The sequence below is a fragment of the Maniola hyperantus genome, chromosome 19 (genome assembly GCF_902806685.2).
Source record: "Maniola hyperantus chromosome 19, iAphHyp1.2, whole genome shotgun sequence".
Taxonomy (NCBI): domain Eukaryota; kingdom Metazoa; phylum Arthropoda; class Insecta; order Lepidoptera; family Nymphalidae; genus Maniola; species Maniola hyperantus.
Genome location: NC_048554.1, coordinates 8292880 through 8310872, shown reverse-complemented (window position 1 = coordinate 8310872; position 17993 = coordinate 8292880). Strand labels below are relative to the sequence as shown.

The 17993-nt window shown below is 36.5% G+C and overlaps 1 protein-coding gene across 3 annotated transcripts in view; it reads left to right on the top strand.

The window, feature by feature from the left end:
- The window catches only part of LOC117991333 (transcription factor hamlet-like), a 135869-nt gene that overhangs the window by 114617 nt on the left and 3259 nt on the right, over positions 1–17993 (top strand). For 2 of the 3 annotated variants that reach the window (XM_034978898.2, XM_034978900.2), the window contains 3 exons: positions 6325–6442; positions 16429–16585; positions 17300–17470. In XM_034978898.2, coding sequence (XP_034834789.1) covers positions 6325–6442; positions 16429–16585; positions 17300–17470 — 446 coding nt within the window. The remainder of the gene's footprint in view (positions 1–6324; positions 6443–16428; positions 16586–17299; positions 17471–17993) is intronic. The other variant, XM_034978899.2, reaches the window with a different exon arrangement.

Genomic DNA, 17993 nt, shown 5'->3' with positions numbered 1-17993 from the left:
GATCTAAGCACGTATTAATAGATCTTGACGTTTGGCACAAGGAAAGCTCGCAGTTTGGAGAAGTACCGTAGGCTTTTTTTATCCAGCAAAATATCTAACCCATGGAAAAAGAGAGAAAAAATAAACAATTCCACGTGGACAAAGTCGCGAGCATCAGCTAGTTGTTACATATTATGGTCGATTATTTGCGATTGTATTAATGAGCTTTTTAATGAAATTTAGTTCCACCAAAAAGCGTGCAAGCCTAGTGGTTAAGAGGCCGGTCTTCTGTTCAGGGGTCGGGAGTTCGATCCCGGATACGCACCTCTAACTTTTCGGAGTCTTAGTCTTGAGTTTAAACAAAAAATATGACTTGCTTTAGCGATGAAGGAAAACATCATAAGTAAATCTGCATGCCTGAGAGTTCTCCATATAATGTTCTCATAGATGTGTGAAGTCCGCCAATCCGCACTTTGCCAGCAGCGTGGTAGAATGGTAGACTAAGGCCAAACCCTTCTTATTCCGAGACCCGTGCTCAGTCAGCTGGCGATGAGTTTAGGACGATGATATCGTAAAACTACAAAATAAGCCTACCACAAACATTTTTATTTATTTCTTAAAATCGACTCAAATAAACTTCTCACAGAAGGAAGCATAATGATGATTAGGTATAATAATAGGCTCAATTAGAAATTGCTAAAGATAACAGGTGAGGCAGTTACAAGGGGCTTGCTTAATTCTAGGGGCTAGCTTGTATTAATTCAAACGATCGGTAAGGCACCGTCACGGTGCGCGAGCCGCATCTACACCATTTGGTGACGTCGTGGGAAAACTTAACGTACGCGCGACCTGTGGTGGGCGGGTACGTGAACTTGTCATTTTTATGAGAATCATATTTATTACACCAAGTGAGAAATAGTAGATTATTAACCAAGGGGATAAAGCAGTGTCTTCTGTCGCGGGTAACGATTTAAATCTCGAGCGTAACGAAGGACTCGAGGTTTACTCCCGAGCGTAGCGAGGGTGTTAAAAACTTAAATCACGAGCGAAGCGAGGGATTTAAGACGAGTGTAGCGAGGGATTTAAGTTCACCCAAGACTAAGACAGCTTGATCACCGAGGAAAATACTCTACTTTTCGTACCATTTGCGAAAAAATTAACACAATAATAATCAACAATAAGATAAGCATTTATTAAACGTATTTCTAGAACATTAACTTATTTATAAAAATAAATTAAAATAAACTTAACGTTTATGTATTTGAAGAAAACAAAAACGCGGCAAATTCCTAGACTAATATTTTTTTGTCGGAAAAGCAAAGGCATCAAGCTCATACGGCCTCGTCGGTTTTCATAATTTTATTTAATAATCATAACTGCATAATAAATGCGTATTCCTTTTTCAAAAAGATGTATAATGCTTTATATACAAACTCAATGGTGTAAACACAGATGTAGTTCAGTATAGATGTCTAGAAGATGCTTATTCCACAATTCCAATAAATTAGTTTTTTAACACTTCATTCCTCAAACATAATATTATGTTATTATGCAATTTATCATATTAAATAATTGGATCTCGATTATGAATTTATAGAATTCAATGCGTTCTTTGTATAACAAAAACTATTTATTGGCCTATCTACACAGCGATTAAAAATCGACTTTTCCTGATTCCAGCGATCAAATATTGCAGATTGAATAGTATGTAATTGTGGTATGGCCGCAATTCAACAAGCAAATTCTGTAGGTTGCAGTTATGATCAATAACATTAAGTAACTATTAAATATCTTATAGTTTATGACTAGAAATACATATTTTTACTTCCCCATTCACGCATAGGAGCGGTCGGTTAGTATGTAAGTATACTTTTTAATAGGTTTTAGATTTAGTCCGATGGATCTTGATAGCATAAATGTTTTACAAAAAGCTTATCGAGACTTTGAAAGGCTCGTACTTTGTATTCGCGGAAGCTTATTGAATTGCCAATACGCCAATTTAAAATATCAAAAATTAAGCTAATTGGAGGAACAGAGATCTGTATCAACGACTCGTTGTAAAACTTTAACTTTTTGATTAGAATAGAATAGAATAGAATAGAATAGAATAATTCTTTATTTGCATAATGTGGTACATAAGATGTTAAATCTAAGAAACAGTCCAGCACATTGGCCATGGCGGCGTACAAATATAGTTAACAGTTGAGATTATTGAGTGTGACTAGATATTTTTTTATAATACAGGCAAATCATAAAATTAAACTTAGTAAGTAAGAGTAATAAATAAAATGTCAAAACCAAGCGAATATAGGCACTGTAATAAGCTTTTTTTTTTTTAAATAATGTCCAACAATAGAATGTCAAAAACGCTTTTTATCATGTTGGAAAAATTCTTCTAAGGAGTAAAAATTTTTTCCTTGCAACCATTTTTTTATTTATTATATTAATTTATTATATTATAATAATAATATATGGATCCGAGACATGGTCGCTAACAATGAGCCTCATAAAAAAGCTCAAAGTCACTCAACGGCGATGGAGAGATATTGGAGTTTCTGTACTTGATCAGTTCAGAAATAAAGTAACCAACATAGCTGAACGGGTTGTGAAGCTGAAGTAGCAATGGGCAGGGCACATAGTTCGAAAAACCGATAGATTTTGGGGTACCCATGTGCTTTGAGTGCGACCTTCCACCGGAAAGCGCATTGTTGGAAGACCCCCCATTAGATTAATAGGCGACATCAAACGAGTCGCAGGGAGCCGTTGGATTTAGGAGGCACGAAACACCGTGGCGTGTGGAAGTCCCAAGAGACCTATGTCCACGGCTGGACATAGGTCTCTTGTAGGCTGTTGTTGTGGAGATAGGTTTATCGGTTGATACCTAGTATATTTACTTGTACCAAACATTAATTGTACGACATTTTGGTTGAGCCTATATTTAATTTTGCAATAATCCGTTGGTAGTAGGTAAAACAAGGTTTATGTTTATTTAACAGATTAAAATAATAAATTCTAGCTTAATAACTTCTCGATTATCAACATTTCGTCCCATAAATGTTATATTCAATTTGCATTTAAAATAATTAGTTTAATGACAGTTATAAGTTAGTAGTGTTATAAAATCCATCGTCGCAACATGTTTTTATAGTAGAAATAGGTATTCAATGGTTAATTCTTACTCTAAAACTAAAATGACGGAATGATACTGAATGTATGGTCTAAAACTATTGCTACTTATCCTTTTTTGTAGGGAGCATTGTACTAGACATAACATTATAAGACCTACAACCTACAAACTTCGTCCGCCCTTATAGTTGGTGATTTTTATCCTGTGTGAATCCGAAATCCTAATTACCGCAATAAAGTCCTTTCCCTTGTATTTTGCACCAAATCCTGTTAAGGTTGTTTGAGAAGTTGATGCTAAAAAGTAACATGTTGATGTTGTAAAGATAATAATAATATGCATGTGGAAGGGAAAAAGAAGGGAGGAAGACCAAAGAAAAGGATTGCGTGAATGCGTGTAAAAGGGTGGGTAATGCGTTGACGGATGACAGAAGCACAGTTTTACGATACTAACAGAAGCGAGTGGAAGAAGAAGACATGTTGTGCCAACGCGACCCCACATAGCGTGTGATAAGGACAGGAAGAAAGAATGCTGTAGGATTTACAATCTTATTATATATGGATGAGTATTCATAGCAGGTTTAACATAAATCGTCAATTAACTAGATTATACCTATAATATCAATTAGGCCGTAACTTTCTCTCATTAGATTATTACATTGTTAACTGGTTGGCAATCTCGAGACATTGTATGTGATGCAATCTACTCACAAAATGCACTAACCTGGAAGAAGTATCGTAATTTTCTAGTACCTTCATCATCATCATCATCCTTATTAATATAAAGACGTCTACTGTTGGACTTATCAAGGTCTCTTATAGGGACTTCCACTTGCCATGGTCTTGCGCCGCCTGAATACAGGCAGCTCCCTGCTACTCAACGCTGGCCAAGTGCAGATTGACAGACTACACACAATATTGAGAACATTGTGGAAAATGCAGGTTTCCTCTCGATGTTTTCCCCCACCGTTAAAGCAAGTGATATTTATTCCTTTAAAGTTTAAACGCACATATTAACCTTAAAAAGTTAGAGATGAGTCCTCAGAAGTCAGAAGCGATCCGCGGATTCCCCAAAAAGGAGCCTGACGTCTTAACCACAAAGTAACTACTTTAGTTTAATTTAGTTGTATTATAGGTATTCAGTAGGTATTTACTTTAAAAAAATGGTATTCATACCTCCTACACTTTGATTCAAATACCTAGTTATTAACACATTAGAAAATACCACAAAAAGTGAATATGTCACGCATAGATGGTTTCCAATGCGAATGGGTCAAGTATTTACCATGTGTCAGGTGGGGTGGGGGTGGCAGCCCCTGGTAATTCGTAACCAGCACTTCAGTGTTGTGTTGACATCCTGTACAGTCCAGTTGACCTCTCACCTTCACTGGTATCATCCTCGTGAGCCGTGGTTGGTGAAAATTTTCAAGAAATTTTTTCACTATTCAATTTTTCCAATAATTTTCGGTAAGTGTTAGACTTTTATTTGAGTTGATTTATATCATGACTAATTTTAATTTATTTAACCTCGATTATTCTGACGTAGGTAAGTTTATCTGTACCCATGTTTTTTTATTATGAGATAGGCTTGCGACGACAATTATGCTAATAAAAAGCAATGATGAGGTCTATCTAGGTTGGAGCAGCTTGCCGAGAAGATGCCTAGATTGAAATTAATACTTATTTAAGTACCGTTCGAGTTTCTATCCGCTAATAAATATTTAGGATCCTGCGTTGTAACCAGAAATAGTTTAGTTTAGTCTATTATTTGTTTCATTTAATGTTTATTTTTAAATGAATCATGAATTTTATTAATTACAAAATTTTTCTTTATGAACTTAACTACTCATTTATCAATATTGGTAACAAGGAATTTTTTGAACTAGTTTTTAAACGGTATCATTAAAATACCGATTGAAACAAATAGGTTATGATAGCTGTTAAGAAATACATATTTTTATGATTTATTAGGTACACATTGTATTTCGTTCCTAGTTCATTCTAAAGCGATGATATCACTCGTTTCTTATCGCGGATGCGGGCGTTACGATGTTTGAGGCGTGGTTCCACTTGTCGTGACTCGAATTAATGTTGCGAGTGTCAATGCAAGATATTTCATACTTCCGACGCGCGACGCCCTGCTCGTGATCTTCGAATCACATTTGACGTCGTATGGATGATGTCTTTGTTCCTTGCGAAATAATTAGTCATGTATGGTGATTGGGAGTGACAGTCATTGCCCTTTTGGCGTGAAATCCATAAGTTTTCATATAACTCATCATCATCATCATCATCAACCAGCCCATTGGCGGCCCAATACTGAGAGTATGTCTTCTTTTAGAATGAGAAGGATTTAGGCCATAAGCTGCCACGCTGGCCCAGTGCGGATTAGCAGACTGTACACACCTTTGAGAATATTATGGAGAACTCTTAGGCATGCAGGTTTTCTCACGATGATTTCCTTCACCGTTAAAGCAAGTGATATTTAATTGTTCAAAACGCACAGAACTCCAAAAATTTAGAGGCGCTTGTCTGGGACCCAACCCTAGACCCCCCGACTAGGAAACCGACGTATTTACCACTAAGCTATTGCGGCTTTATATTATTTTGGATCGAAGTTTACTTAATATATTTCTCTTTATCATATTATATATTAGGTGATGCCCGCGTGGATTTAGGATTTTTAATATCCCGTGGGAACTCATAAATTTTCCGGGATGAAAAGTAGCCTATGTCCGTCCCCGGGATGCAAGCCATCTTTGTGCCAAATTTTGTCAAAATGGGCCGTGAAAAACTAGCAGGCAGGCAGACAGATACAATTTCCACTTCTATAAAAATAACGAGCACACGAGCACGCGGGTCACCTGATGTTAAGTGATTACCGCAGCCCATGAACATTTGCAGCACCAGAGGAACTGCCAATGCGTTGTCGGCCTTTCAGGAATTTGTTGGTGGTTATAATATTACCTATATGGATTATTACAAATGAAATCTTCATTGTAGTAGTTAGCTTTGTATTCACCGAGCTGGAGGCCCTGTTTTCCGAGACACAGTTTCTACTAGTTCGGAAAACAGGTGCACAGTATTGTTTGGTAAGAATTTTATAATAATTAGTTTTAAGGTACGTGTCAATACTAACAAAAATATGATTTTGTATTTGGTGGAAATAAATGATTTTATTTATTTATTTTATTTTATTGTATTATGTATTTTACATTACAGGTCGCGAGGTTTCCAGCGTCAACTCATCTAGCTCACAGCCTTTGATCGAAGACGAGGAACGGGAGGAAACTGAACCACGTTGCTCCTTTTGTGACGCGCCTTATCCTAATATTGATGCGTAAGTTCTATTATAATCCTAAACTTTAAACTTTCTTATATCTCTATATTATAAAAGGAAAAGGTAACTGATTGACTGACTCATCTATCAACGCACAGCTCAAACTACTGGACGGATCGGGCTGAAATTTGGCATGCAGATAGCTAATTATGACGTAGACATCAGAAAGGATTTTTAAACATTCAATCCCTTAGGGTATTAAATAGGGGTTTGAAGTTTGTGTAGTCCACGCGGATGAAGTCGCGGGCATAAGCTAGTTCTTCTAAAGAACCTACTAGCAGATGCTCGCAATTTTGTCCACGTTTTTTTAAGGTTTAAGAAACTCTTGCATTTTCCACAGTAAAAAGTAGCCCATGTTACTTTTAAGGTCTTTACCTAACTATTTTCTTGCAAAAATTATATCAAGCCGTTGCTCTGTTGTGACATGATTGAAGGACAAACCAACAAACAAACGCACTTTTGCATTTATAATAAGGGTACTGATAAGGGTACTGTTTTTTACACTGACCTTATCTACAACAATGTAACATTTCTTTGACGTCATTCAAGGCAATACAGCGGCTGTTAATGAAACCGTTATACGGGGGATCACTCATGTGCCTACGAAAATGTTTCATTGAAAACAATTTTTGACAGACGGTGTTTAGTTGTAGCGTGTGTCATATTCTATCGAAGCGTCGCATCGCCTCGTCAATAATGCAGAATGTTGATTATCGACATGCAGCCGTTTTAACACTTAGTCGGTGACAGCTTGAGATGGCAATCGGGGTATGAGGCGGGGGAGGCTCCGCACATCCGCACGTCACTCGCTCTCGCCCGCACAGGATTAGCGTGGCTGATGTGCGGGTGTACGGGGCGTTCCCTCCTCGATTGCCATCTCGACCTGTCCCGTACTATATCCTAGCTCTTATCGTTGGGTTCTAATGGGACAATTACGTTAGCCAACAGTATTATTATAATTTTGATGTTATTATGATGAATTCCAACTAATAGGTATTATAAATGCGAAATTGTGTCTGTCTGTCTGCTAGTTTTTTGCAGCCCAACAGTTCAACCGATTTTGATGAAATTTGGTACAGATTTAGCTTACATCCCAGGATACTTTTTATCCCGGAAAATTAAAGAATTTCCACGCGCGGAAATCATCATGCTATATTTCATTATTTCTTATAAGAATCTAAACAAAAAAGGAAGAAAAAATGTTTAATATAATGTCATACATGACCGGATGATTTTTAAGTATCTAAATAGTATCTACATAGATGTTCGGCATAAGATCGATAAAACTCATAGTAGGTAGGTATATATCTATAGAAATATATCATTGAAAGACTTTTATAGTGCTTCGTAGTAAGTAGTAGCACAGCTTAAGTGGCAGTAGTAAGTAATAGGCACCTAATGGGTAGTCTGTAAAATACCTACATAGGTTTATTAGACATGCACTGAATGTTATTATTAAGAGTATCTAACTATGTAGGGCTGTGATAGCCTAGTGGTTAGGACGTCCGCCTTCTAATCGGAGGTCGGGGATTCGATCCCGGGCACGCACCTCTAACTTTTCGGTTACGTGCGTTTTAAGAAACTAAATATCACTTGCTTTAACGGTGAAGGAAAACATCGTGAGGAAACCTGCGTGCCTGAGAGTTTTCCATAATATTCTCAAAGGTGTGTGAAGTCTACCAATCTGCACATGGCCAGCGTGGTAGAGGAGACCCGTGCTCTGTAGTGAGCTAGCGATTATGATGATGAACTGTGTAGGTATATTCAACAGTAAAGATTATGATGACTAAAGTCACAAAAATTTCATACAAGTACAAGTATTTTATACTCAATGGGTAGGTATAAGTTGTCCATCAGATATTTATAAATGTTATTTATAAATCGATCTAGTTCAGCTTGATTGAATTGAATTTAAAGTGCCCTTTTTCGCGCATTGACATTTAATTTAATAATATACATCTCGACTCTAGTATCATAAGGTCGGATGTGTACTTCCGACCAAACTCACTTTTTTACATAAAGGTAATGAGCATTTCGGGCTCTTTCTGCCAAGCTGACACCAGTATTTCTATCTCTTTTCGTTGCAAAGATAAATACATGCATAATGTCGTATCTGAACACATTCTAAAAATTTGGAGAACATTGCACCAAAGCAATGGAGAAAAATGATAGATGTATTTTGAGTTCGACCATTATGCTACGAAATAAGTTTATTTGTAATACTAGCTGGTACTGCAGTTACGCACTTCTGCTTCAAAAATATGTAATAATTTTGTTAGGTAAAATCACAACAGATGTTATGCTTCGAATTTTTTGTATTAATATTTGGACTGTGAATCATTTAAGACTTTTTGCCTTGTAATATAAATAATTTTGCAATAAAATTTATGGAAGTAAGTTGAAATAAAGCTTTTTGTTTGTGACTACATTAAAGTTGATGTGATTAATAGGTAAGAGATCCATCCTATTTTACCAAAATTTTGGACTAAACTGCGGGAAAAAAGTAAAGAGCCAGAATAAAGCTCTGAAAATGTAGACTAGAAAATCTTTTAGGACCACGAAAATTACACCATGGAAATCTAAACATATATTATAATAAAACCCCACTAAGCAAAAAACCGTGCATTTATGGTGTTTTTTATGAATCACAGTTCAAATCATCAGTTCAAAAACTAGGTTTTTAAGGTAGCCTTAAAAAATTAGAGTACCTAATCAATTATTTTCTTCTTTACCCGTCTTATAATCGACCGAATTTGATATTAATCGAGAGCAGAAATTATAAGGTACCTACAATATGTGATGATAGTGATTCTAATGAAACATACCTAATTATAGGAAGCTTTAGATTATGTTAATTTAAATATAAATGTAGTATAAATTAATTTATTAATTAAACAACTAATAAAAGTGAAAGTAAAAAAATAAAAAAACTTAACTAAAACACGAAAGAAACAGTTTAAATAAGTATCTGTTAAAAAGAACAGTCAAAACAGAAGCAATGGAATTTTCAAGAAAGCAGAAAGTATTTTTTTATTACAAAAGTGGCAATGCCGGATTTGACTAACAGTAAATCCTTATACCTACGTAGTTTCTGCACCTTAAAAACGATTCATGATGCTACCAGCAGTGTTGCTACTTTAATGTGGTCTGCAAACATCAGCTGCAGCGGAAGGAATAAAACAGTATCTTGTCTTATTTCATTAATCTACTAGAGAAGAAACAAAGTATTCTCGAAATTGTTGAAGAATTGACTTTGTGGTCTGATAATTGTGTCGGTCATAATCGGAGCATGATAATCGTTATGGCTTACTTATGATTATTATAAGGATTACCACACTAAAAGATGATAAATCACAAGCTTTATGCTAAAATGCAAAATGTACCTACGTGGAGTAAGATGTAATCCATGCACAAATAGAAAAAAAGAGAACAGCTGAAAACAATGCAGATTACTAAACTAAGAAATTGGTCACAGTTTACAAGAACATGCGAAGGAAACAAAACTTTTTGATAAGTTTGATTTGGCACTACAACATATTTTTAAAGACCACATCCCTTTACAAAGGTGATATATCAGGACCGTTTGTTATATCAAAAAAAAAATAAGAACGGCGGGGATTTTCAGATTTCGGAATATATTACCTGGCTACAACTAACGCAATAATGCTGGGTGTTATTATTTTATAAAAACTACTTTAAAGAAGACTTTTTTGTATTTCATTAGTATGTTATAGGTACATAATTATAAACTTAAAATTCTTCCCCGCTTTCGCCCAATATACGACATAATGAGAAACCATTATCCACTGTAAAATATAACCAACTTTTGCAGTAGGCACCTGCTGACCTCCATTCTTACTTTACGTACCTAATCATTATAAGGAAAATCAGGCTATGTTGGCATGTTTTAGATTTCTATATTGATGTAACCGTCATGTATGCAATTCCATAAAAAATGTTTGGCCCACTGTAGGTTTCTAATTACTTTGTAATTTTTTTTCCAATTTTTGGCCGTTGTTTTTAGTTAATGGGCTTTATTTGTGAATTTGTAAATGTTATTTTCATTCATTCAGAAGTCACAAGGTTTACACGGATGCAATGGTCAGACTATCGGGCGAATGCAATTATTATGTTTCAGATCTAACTAATCAGTTTCAGAAAAATCACATAGGTACATTGTTGCTATCTCACAAAACTCCTAAATGATTTTTGTGAGATAACTACTGTGATCTTTTGTCCGAATATTACTTATGTATAATCAGTTAAGACGTATTATGAAATATTAAGTAATAGATCCGACTTTTATTTCAAATTTGTAATAGTAAAAATTGCAGCCATAAAGTCGGTTTACAACTTATGCACACAATTTTTTAGCACAGTTACGAATATTACCAGCATAAAGTCGCATATCGTCCATTTTGAAGAAATTGTGAGTTTATATTTTATTTATTAATGATAAAGTATTTCTAGTAATGGTTAATGATAGGTACAGTTAAGTGTTAAATATTACAAAAACAACTGAAATTGTATCTCTAGTAGTTAAGAAATTATGACCCGATTTCCCTAGCATTTTTGTTTTGGCTCTCCTGAAAAGTAGCAAAAATCCACATCCGACCTTATGATACTAGAGTCGAGACATAATATTACATTACAGCTTTTTGCACCGTGAAGATATTTCACGTTTGATACGTATGATCGAATTTACACATAATGAATTGCCTTGTCTTATAAAATTGATTTTAAAATATATAGAGCAACATTCTTCATGTATTTTTTATTCGGTCTTGTTTTTTTTTGAATATAATTTAATTCGTTGTGTAACAGCAATTGTCATAATTACTGTAGAACCTGTTTGAGACGATCACTTTGTTTATTATAAGTTTCTATGTTTATGGGTTTTTTTACACTATTTACTCCCTTGTATGGGAGCATCAAGTATGAATTTTTACATAATTTTGTACAATTCCTAAATTTTGTTCGATTTTATTGTACACCACAGAAAATCAAGTACCTAATTAAATTGCAAGATACTTACGTACAATAGGCGACCTTATCGCTACAACAGAGATATCTTCCAGGCAACCGTAGATATACCTACCTAAAGAATACTTAGCTTAAATAAAGTAAGCGGTTAAGTATAATATTATGTAGAGATAGAGAATGCCAAAGTTCTATCCTAATCATATGAATTTTTCTTCTTCTTTTGACATCCTATGTTCACAGTTTAACACAGGTAGGTAATCCATCAAATACCGTTGAAGGGCGGGAACGATTTGCAATTGAACTCAAAATCGATTGTGATTGTAAGCAATAATAATCTACAATAGGTGATTAAAATGTAATCTTGTGGTCTACGGTAGGGCGTCATTAAAGCACATACCGTGGCGCTAAAATATCACTGTTCTGATAACGCGAGTTCGCATTATTCTAATAGCATTCCAATCCAGCTCTGGATTGATAGGTAACTATTATTTAACACAAGATGAATAGGCATTTTAGGCCACATCATTACTTGCCATCAGGTGTGATTCTAGTCAAGCGTGTGCGTAAATGTTGAAAACAATTTTTACACGACTTACCAAAAAAGAAGTGTAATGCTTTCAGGTTTGATTTATGGCTATAGTCCGCGTCAGGTTGAGATGGCATTTGGGGTATGAGGCGGGGGGACGCCCCGCACACCGACACGTCACCCGCGCTCGCCCGCACTGGGTTAGCGAGGGGGCTGTATGGATGTGCAGGGCGTTCCCTTTCCGATTGCGATTTCACTGCAAAAACTTTTCTTATACATGGCATAATATGGTATGGCAGTCGCGGACTAAGTATATGAGTTTCTTAATTCCATCATAACTTCTAACTGCTTGATTAGATCCTTTGTCATGACAGTAGTCTTTAAGAAGAGATGCCGCTAACACCTTTAAGAGAAAGTGGACTATTAATTAATGGTGATTTTATGTTTTTCAGAAAATCACAATTTAATGCAAGCCATTTTTCAATACTTTTTGAGTGTCGAAGCTTTTTCAAAATTTATGCAATAGTGACATTTTATCACTGCATCTGATCTCAGTAGTCCATGTGGGTGGAGTTAAATGGATCGGCTTTGGACGAAAGTTGTTCATTGGATGTTATCAATAGCACAACATGCAGATCGCTTCTACGATCAGCATCTTACAATTGACTATTCTCTGTATGTTCTAGCTCTAATTTACATTAGAACATGGTTGTAAGAGTAAAGGAACTAACTTTATAGCTCATTCATATTTCCTACCCACCTATGACGACGCCAACACGTCAAAATAACCTCTTCCGTGTCTTCCAGGTGCATAACATTAGGTACTTCGTGCTGACCTTATTTTATTTATTTATTTTTATTATTCATGTACCAAAAATTGTAGTTACAAAGTGAAGTGTACCTTAGTAGGTAGGCGACAGGTCGAGATGGCAATACTATGTGGGGCTGTGGTCCCGCATACCTGCACAGCCCCCGCGCTAACCCGGTGCGGGCGAGTGCGGGTGATGTGCTGGTGTGCGGGGCGTCCCTCTGCTTCATAACCTGATTGCCATCTCAACCTGTCGTGGACTATAGTTCTTTATATGTCTTTTCTTTTCTTCTTTTTCCTGTTTTTTTTAAACAGGAAACTGTCCTCTGCCTCACGCTTTGTCTTTATAATCAGTCCTTAGTAATGGAATTTGCTATGCATCTGAAAAGTTTCTTATACACAATGTTGAAAATTAACACAGAATCATAAACTGATGCAGAATGATTTTAAGGTGATTTGATAGACCAAGCCGCAAAAATACTCATTTACTTCATATTTGTGCAAATCTGGGAAAATTCAGAAAATTATCTTTCAGGAACAAATATGAAGTAAATGAGTATTTTTGACCGTAGTTTTATGGAAAAACATGTAGATGCACAAATGTTTTGCGCGCAAAACTCATTACCATAAATAAGCCTTCGATGTATGATTAATCTACTATTTTCGAAAAACTAACTAAAATTTGAATTTTCGCGGCTGGGTCTATCAAATCACCTATGCCCTTTATTATTGATTTGACTTCAATACTCTCAAAAAATATCATATCACAATGGCTTGAGTCTGAAAATAAAAAGGCAAAACTAAATAATATTATGTAATGTACTAATACACTTTTGTAATCTGGATTACTTAGTACAGGACCAAAACTACGCAATCGGGCAGTTACATGCAACCGATAGAACCATTACTGACGTTATTTTATTTCTGAGATTAATTAAAAGATATCGCGGCACGGAGAGTGAAAACGCTTAGTCTTATCACATTGACAAGAACGAGTATACCTACGGGGCTATCGAGCAGGCCAACATTGTATGGCCTTTCTCCAAAGTCTTCTATAAATCTGTACCAGTCGTAGCTATAATGCTGTTCGCATATTAGTATGCACCGCACGCGCCGAGTCGACGAACAAGCAACATCAGCTTTTTCGTCCGTGCAAATATGAATGAAGTCATCGTTGCTTTCGGATTTAGTGATTGCACACGATCTGAGCTATATTGGAATAATTATCTACTAGATTTGAAATTTGAAAACTCATATTATGACATCATCAGCACTTTCCGTATTTATATCTATAGAACGCGACAGGTTGAGATGGCAATCGGGTGGGGACGTCACGCACACCCGCACAGCCCCCACGCTTAAGCGCGTGATATCACGAGTGACGTGCGGGTGTGCGGGGCGTTCACCCACCTCATACCGTGATTGAGGTCTCGACCTGTCGCGAACTAAAGTTACCTGCTTGCGATCGTTTGCGATCTCATCAAATGCAATTTGTTGCTGCTTCCGTCATTAAAAAAAATTGAATTGGCAATCTTATATTATTTCCGCTAAGAGATTTCTTCCACTGCTCCTATATATTCGAGTATTCACGTTTTCTGTATTGAAAAAATATGTTGCTTACGGCTGGTACGACTCGTGCGGTATTGTTTGCTCGCTTCTTAATGTGCGGTTAACTTAAACCGTTTAATTCCAATTTTTCTTATGCAACACGCAACAGGTGTAACGTAGCTAGAGGCGATAGGGGTTGCGTGTGACCAGTTAGTGCCAAATGGACGTTGAATTCATCATTTGACATGACAGGAAAGCGAAAAGACAAACCAGATCTGCGACTCTTGCAAACGGCTTCTATGCAATTTTAATGAGACATAAGTAATATCTACAGCTCTTGTATTAGATATCAGTCATACTGGTATATTCGAGTAATATTATATTGCTGCAATTATTTGTTAATTTCCGTCTCTATAATTATTATAATCCAATAACTAACACCTGGTTACTAAAACACCTTATATAGTAGGTACTAATAAAACCTTACATTTAGGTACCACCCTCGAGTTTTTTTTATGAGTTATCAGACAGCATATTACTATGGATGTTTATGACGAAGCATCCATACTCCATACCTACTAATAATATTATAAATTCGAAGGTTTGTCTATCCGTCGGTCTGCTAGCTTTCACAACCCATCCGTTAAACCAAACTAAATTTGACTAAATTTGTACCGAAAATCAAAGAATTATCACGATTTTAAAAATACCCAAATCCACGCGGACGAAGTTGTATACATCATCTTAATGATGATTAAACTTAAGTTCAGAATTTTTACCGTTCTACAGTTGGCTAAGAATTGGACAAATACGCTAGCCCATTTCTAGCTTAGCAGAATACATATAGGTAGGTAAGTAGGTACTCACAGTATCGGCTAGCAAAGTAAAACAAAATAGAACTTTATGAGTAATAGTGTAATTTCGTGTATGATATTATGCTGACACGTAAAACATGTAGGATTTATAGCAAAAATGAATTGGAACATTTGCTGCGTGGAATCAAAACACGTTTGAATTATGTATGAGCCGGGTGGCTGTAAGTCGTCTGCGTAGGCGATCTTGGGTCTAGATATAGATATTATTTTGTCTTCCTGTACTTGCATCCGAGACGTTTAATGCAGCTTTGCCGATACCAGTTCGTTAAGCTTATCTTTCACTTTCTATTATGGATATTGACGGAATCTTGTGTTGCGCTGAATGAATATTAAATCAAATTGCACAATTCGGTTTGCAAGAAAATACAATAGATGATTCGATTTGCATAAAGCACTTTTCCAAAGGCTTGTACGAAGCTAGTGCGATTTATCGCAAAGCACCAGTCGGTGTACAATCGTATGATGGTGCATATCGGAGTATAATGTATGAAGAACTATATTATTTACTACTATCTACCTATGTACCTATCCAAAGGAGGTAATGGTTGCAGTTGCTGCCCTATGTTCCCCGAAGAAATAACAGACCCCAGCTTTTAAGTGTGATGATACCAGGCGTCATACTTTTTTCCCAATCCGGCTTCCGCTTTTTTCCGTGCTCCAATTAAAATGAATCAGCATTTTTTTTGAGCCTTACATACCTGGGTATTTATAGTATAACCAGGTTAAACGAGGTATAAGGGAGATTGAGAGAACGAGTCACCCAGAGTTCTCTGAAGTTTTGCTATTCCATCTATTCAGCAATCTACGTATTGTTAGGGTTTCTTACCCGAAGGGTTTCAACGGGACCCTATTAAGCCTCCGCTGCCCGTCCGTCCGTCCGTCTGTCAGCGGGCTGTATCTCATGAACCGTAATAGGTAGATACTTGAAATTTCTACAGAGTGTGTGAGTTTCTATTGCCACTATAAACACAAATAATAGTCAAAGTCAAAGTCAAATAATTTATTCAAAATAGGCAATAAATAACTTTTTTTGATGGTCAGATGTTGGATTTCTAAGATATAGTGGTGATAATTATTACGCAAACTTAAAACTAAAGCTACGAATAAAAAATCAAAATGGCCGCCATGTAAATTAAAACAAATTGTTTTTTCTTGTATGATGGTACAGAACCCTTCATGTGCGCGTCCGACTCGCGTTTGACTTGTTTTTACCCAATTTAAATTTCATTTTTTTCTCTTATTCCAGACTTGACCGTCATTTGGTCCAAGCTCACGCGCAGCCAGCATCGGCGTTTCACTGCGAGCTGTGTAACCGAGCCTACAGCACCCGAGCGCTGTTGTTACGACACCGCGCCCTCACGCACACCGATATAAGAAAATACCCCTGCGAGAATTGTCCGAAGGTGTGGTTATATTTTTCCCTTAGGCTAGCCGTGCTTTAGATGCGTTCTCATACGAATTTGATTCGTGCGAACTCGTACGCACGAACACGAACACGAACAATCTCTTCTAAGTACGACTAACTCGCGCAAGACTGCGCACTCGCATATTATTAGCTACTCGAAAGGTCAGAACAGACTTTTTCGTCCGAGTTCGTATAAGTTCGCACGAGTCAAATTCGTACGAAAACGCATCCACAGTTCGTCTAGCCTTAGGAAGTATCCTTACATGACTGTGGAGTGTCTGGGCCATGGTTACGCCATATTGTGCTTCTTTTTAGCCCCGGTCCATGCACTGAGTTTATGGATATTAGAATAATATAGTTCATAATTATATTATGTTTAACAGAACATGGTCCGGCATTGCATGGTTGTATGATGATAAATATATAATTAAACTTTGTCTTGCTTCGTGATTTAAGTATGTACTTACCTACTTACTTGAAATAACTAAGAAAACTAATTTACCCAAGTTTTAAAATAACCGTCATTTTGACTGAAATAAAAGAATATAAAATAAAATTATCACATAATTTGAAACCTAACAGTTATTTTCTCAATATATTTTTTAGTTAGTTTTGTTAAGAAATCAAATATTTTGTCTTAGTTCGTGATTTTAGTTGTAATCTAAAGAAGTATAAAATTTACCACGTGCTTCGAAACCTGATGTTATTTCAGGTATTTACCGATCCTTCCAACCTCCAGCGCCACATCCGCGCGCAACACGTCGGCGCGCGCAGCCACGCGTGCCCCGAGTGCGGCAAGACCTTCGCGACCTCCTCCGGCCTCAAGCAGCACACGCACATCCACTCCAGCGTCAAGCCGTTCCAGTGCAAGGTGTGCTTCAAAGTGAGTACCACATCTTTGTACAGTAACGTGTCCAGTTCTGTGTCAAGCCCTTCCAGTGCAAGGTGTGCTTCAAAGTGAGTACCACATCTTTGTACAGTAACGTGTCCAGTTCTGTGTCAAGCCCTTCCAGTGCAAGGTGTGCTTCAAAGTGAGTACCACATCTTTGTACAGTAACGTGTCCAGTTCAGTGTCAAGCCCTTCCAGTGCAAGGTGTGCTTCAAAGAGTACTTTTACTATTGTATAACACAATAACGTGCCCTAAAAGTCAACCTTATCTATGACTCTCTTAAAAAATAACATTGTTCCGTGACGATTCACATTCATATTGACATCTTAGTCAGAAAGCTGTTATCTTAATTTGACTATACTTTTGCTCAAAGCTGTTTTTTTCAAAATTATACACAAAAGCACTCTTTAGCGCCTTGTAGGTTACTCAGTTCGTCAAATCCTCTCCATCCTTAAATTGCTAAATCATTCTGTAAAAGGTTAATTTTACCGCTCTTGGTAAATTCTTAAATTATTT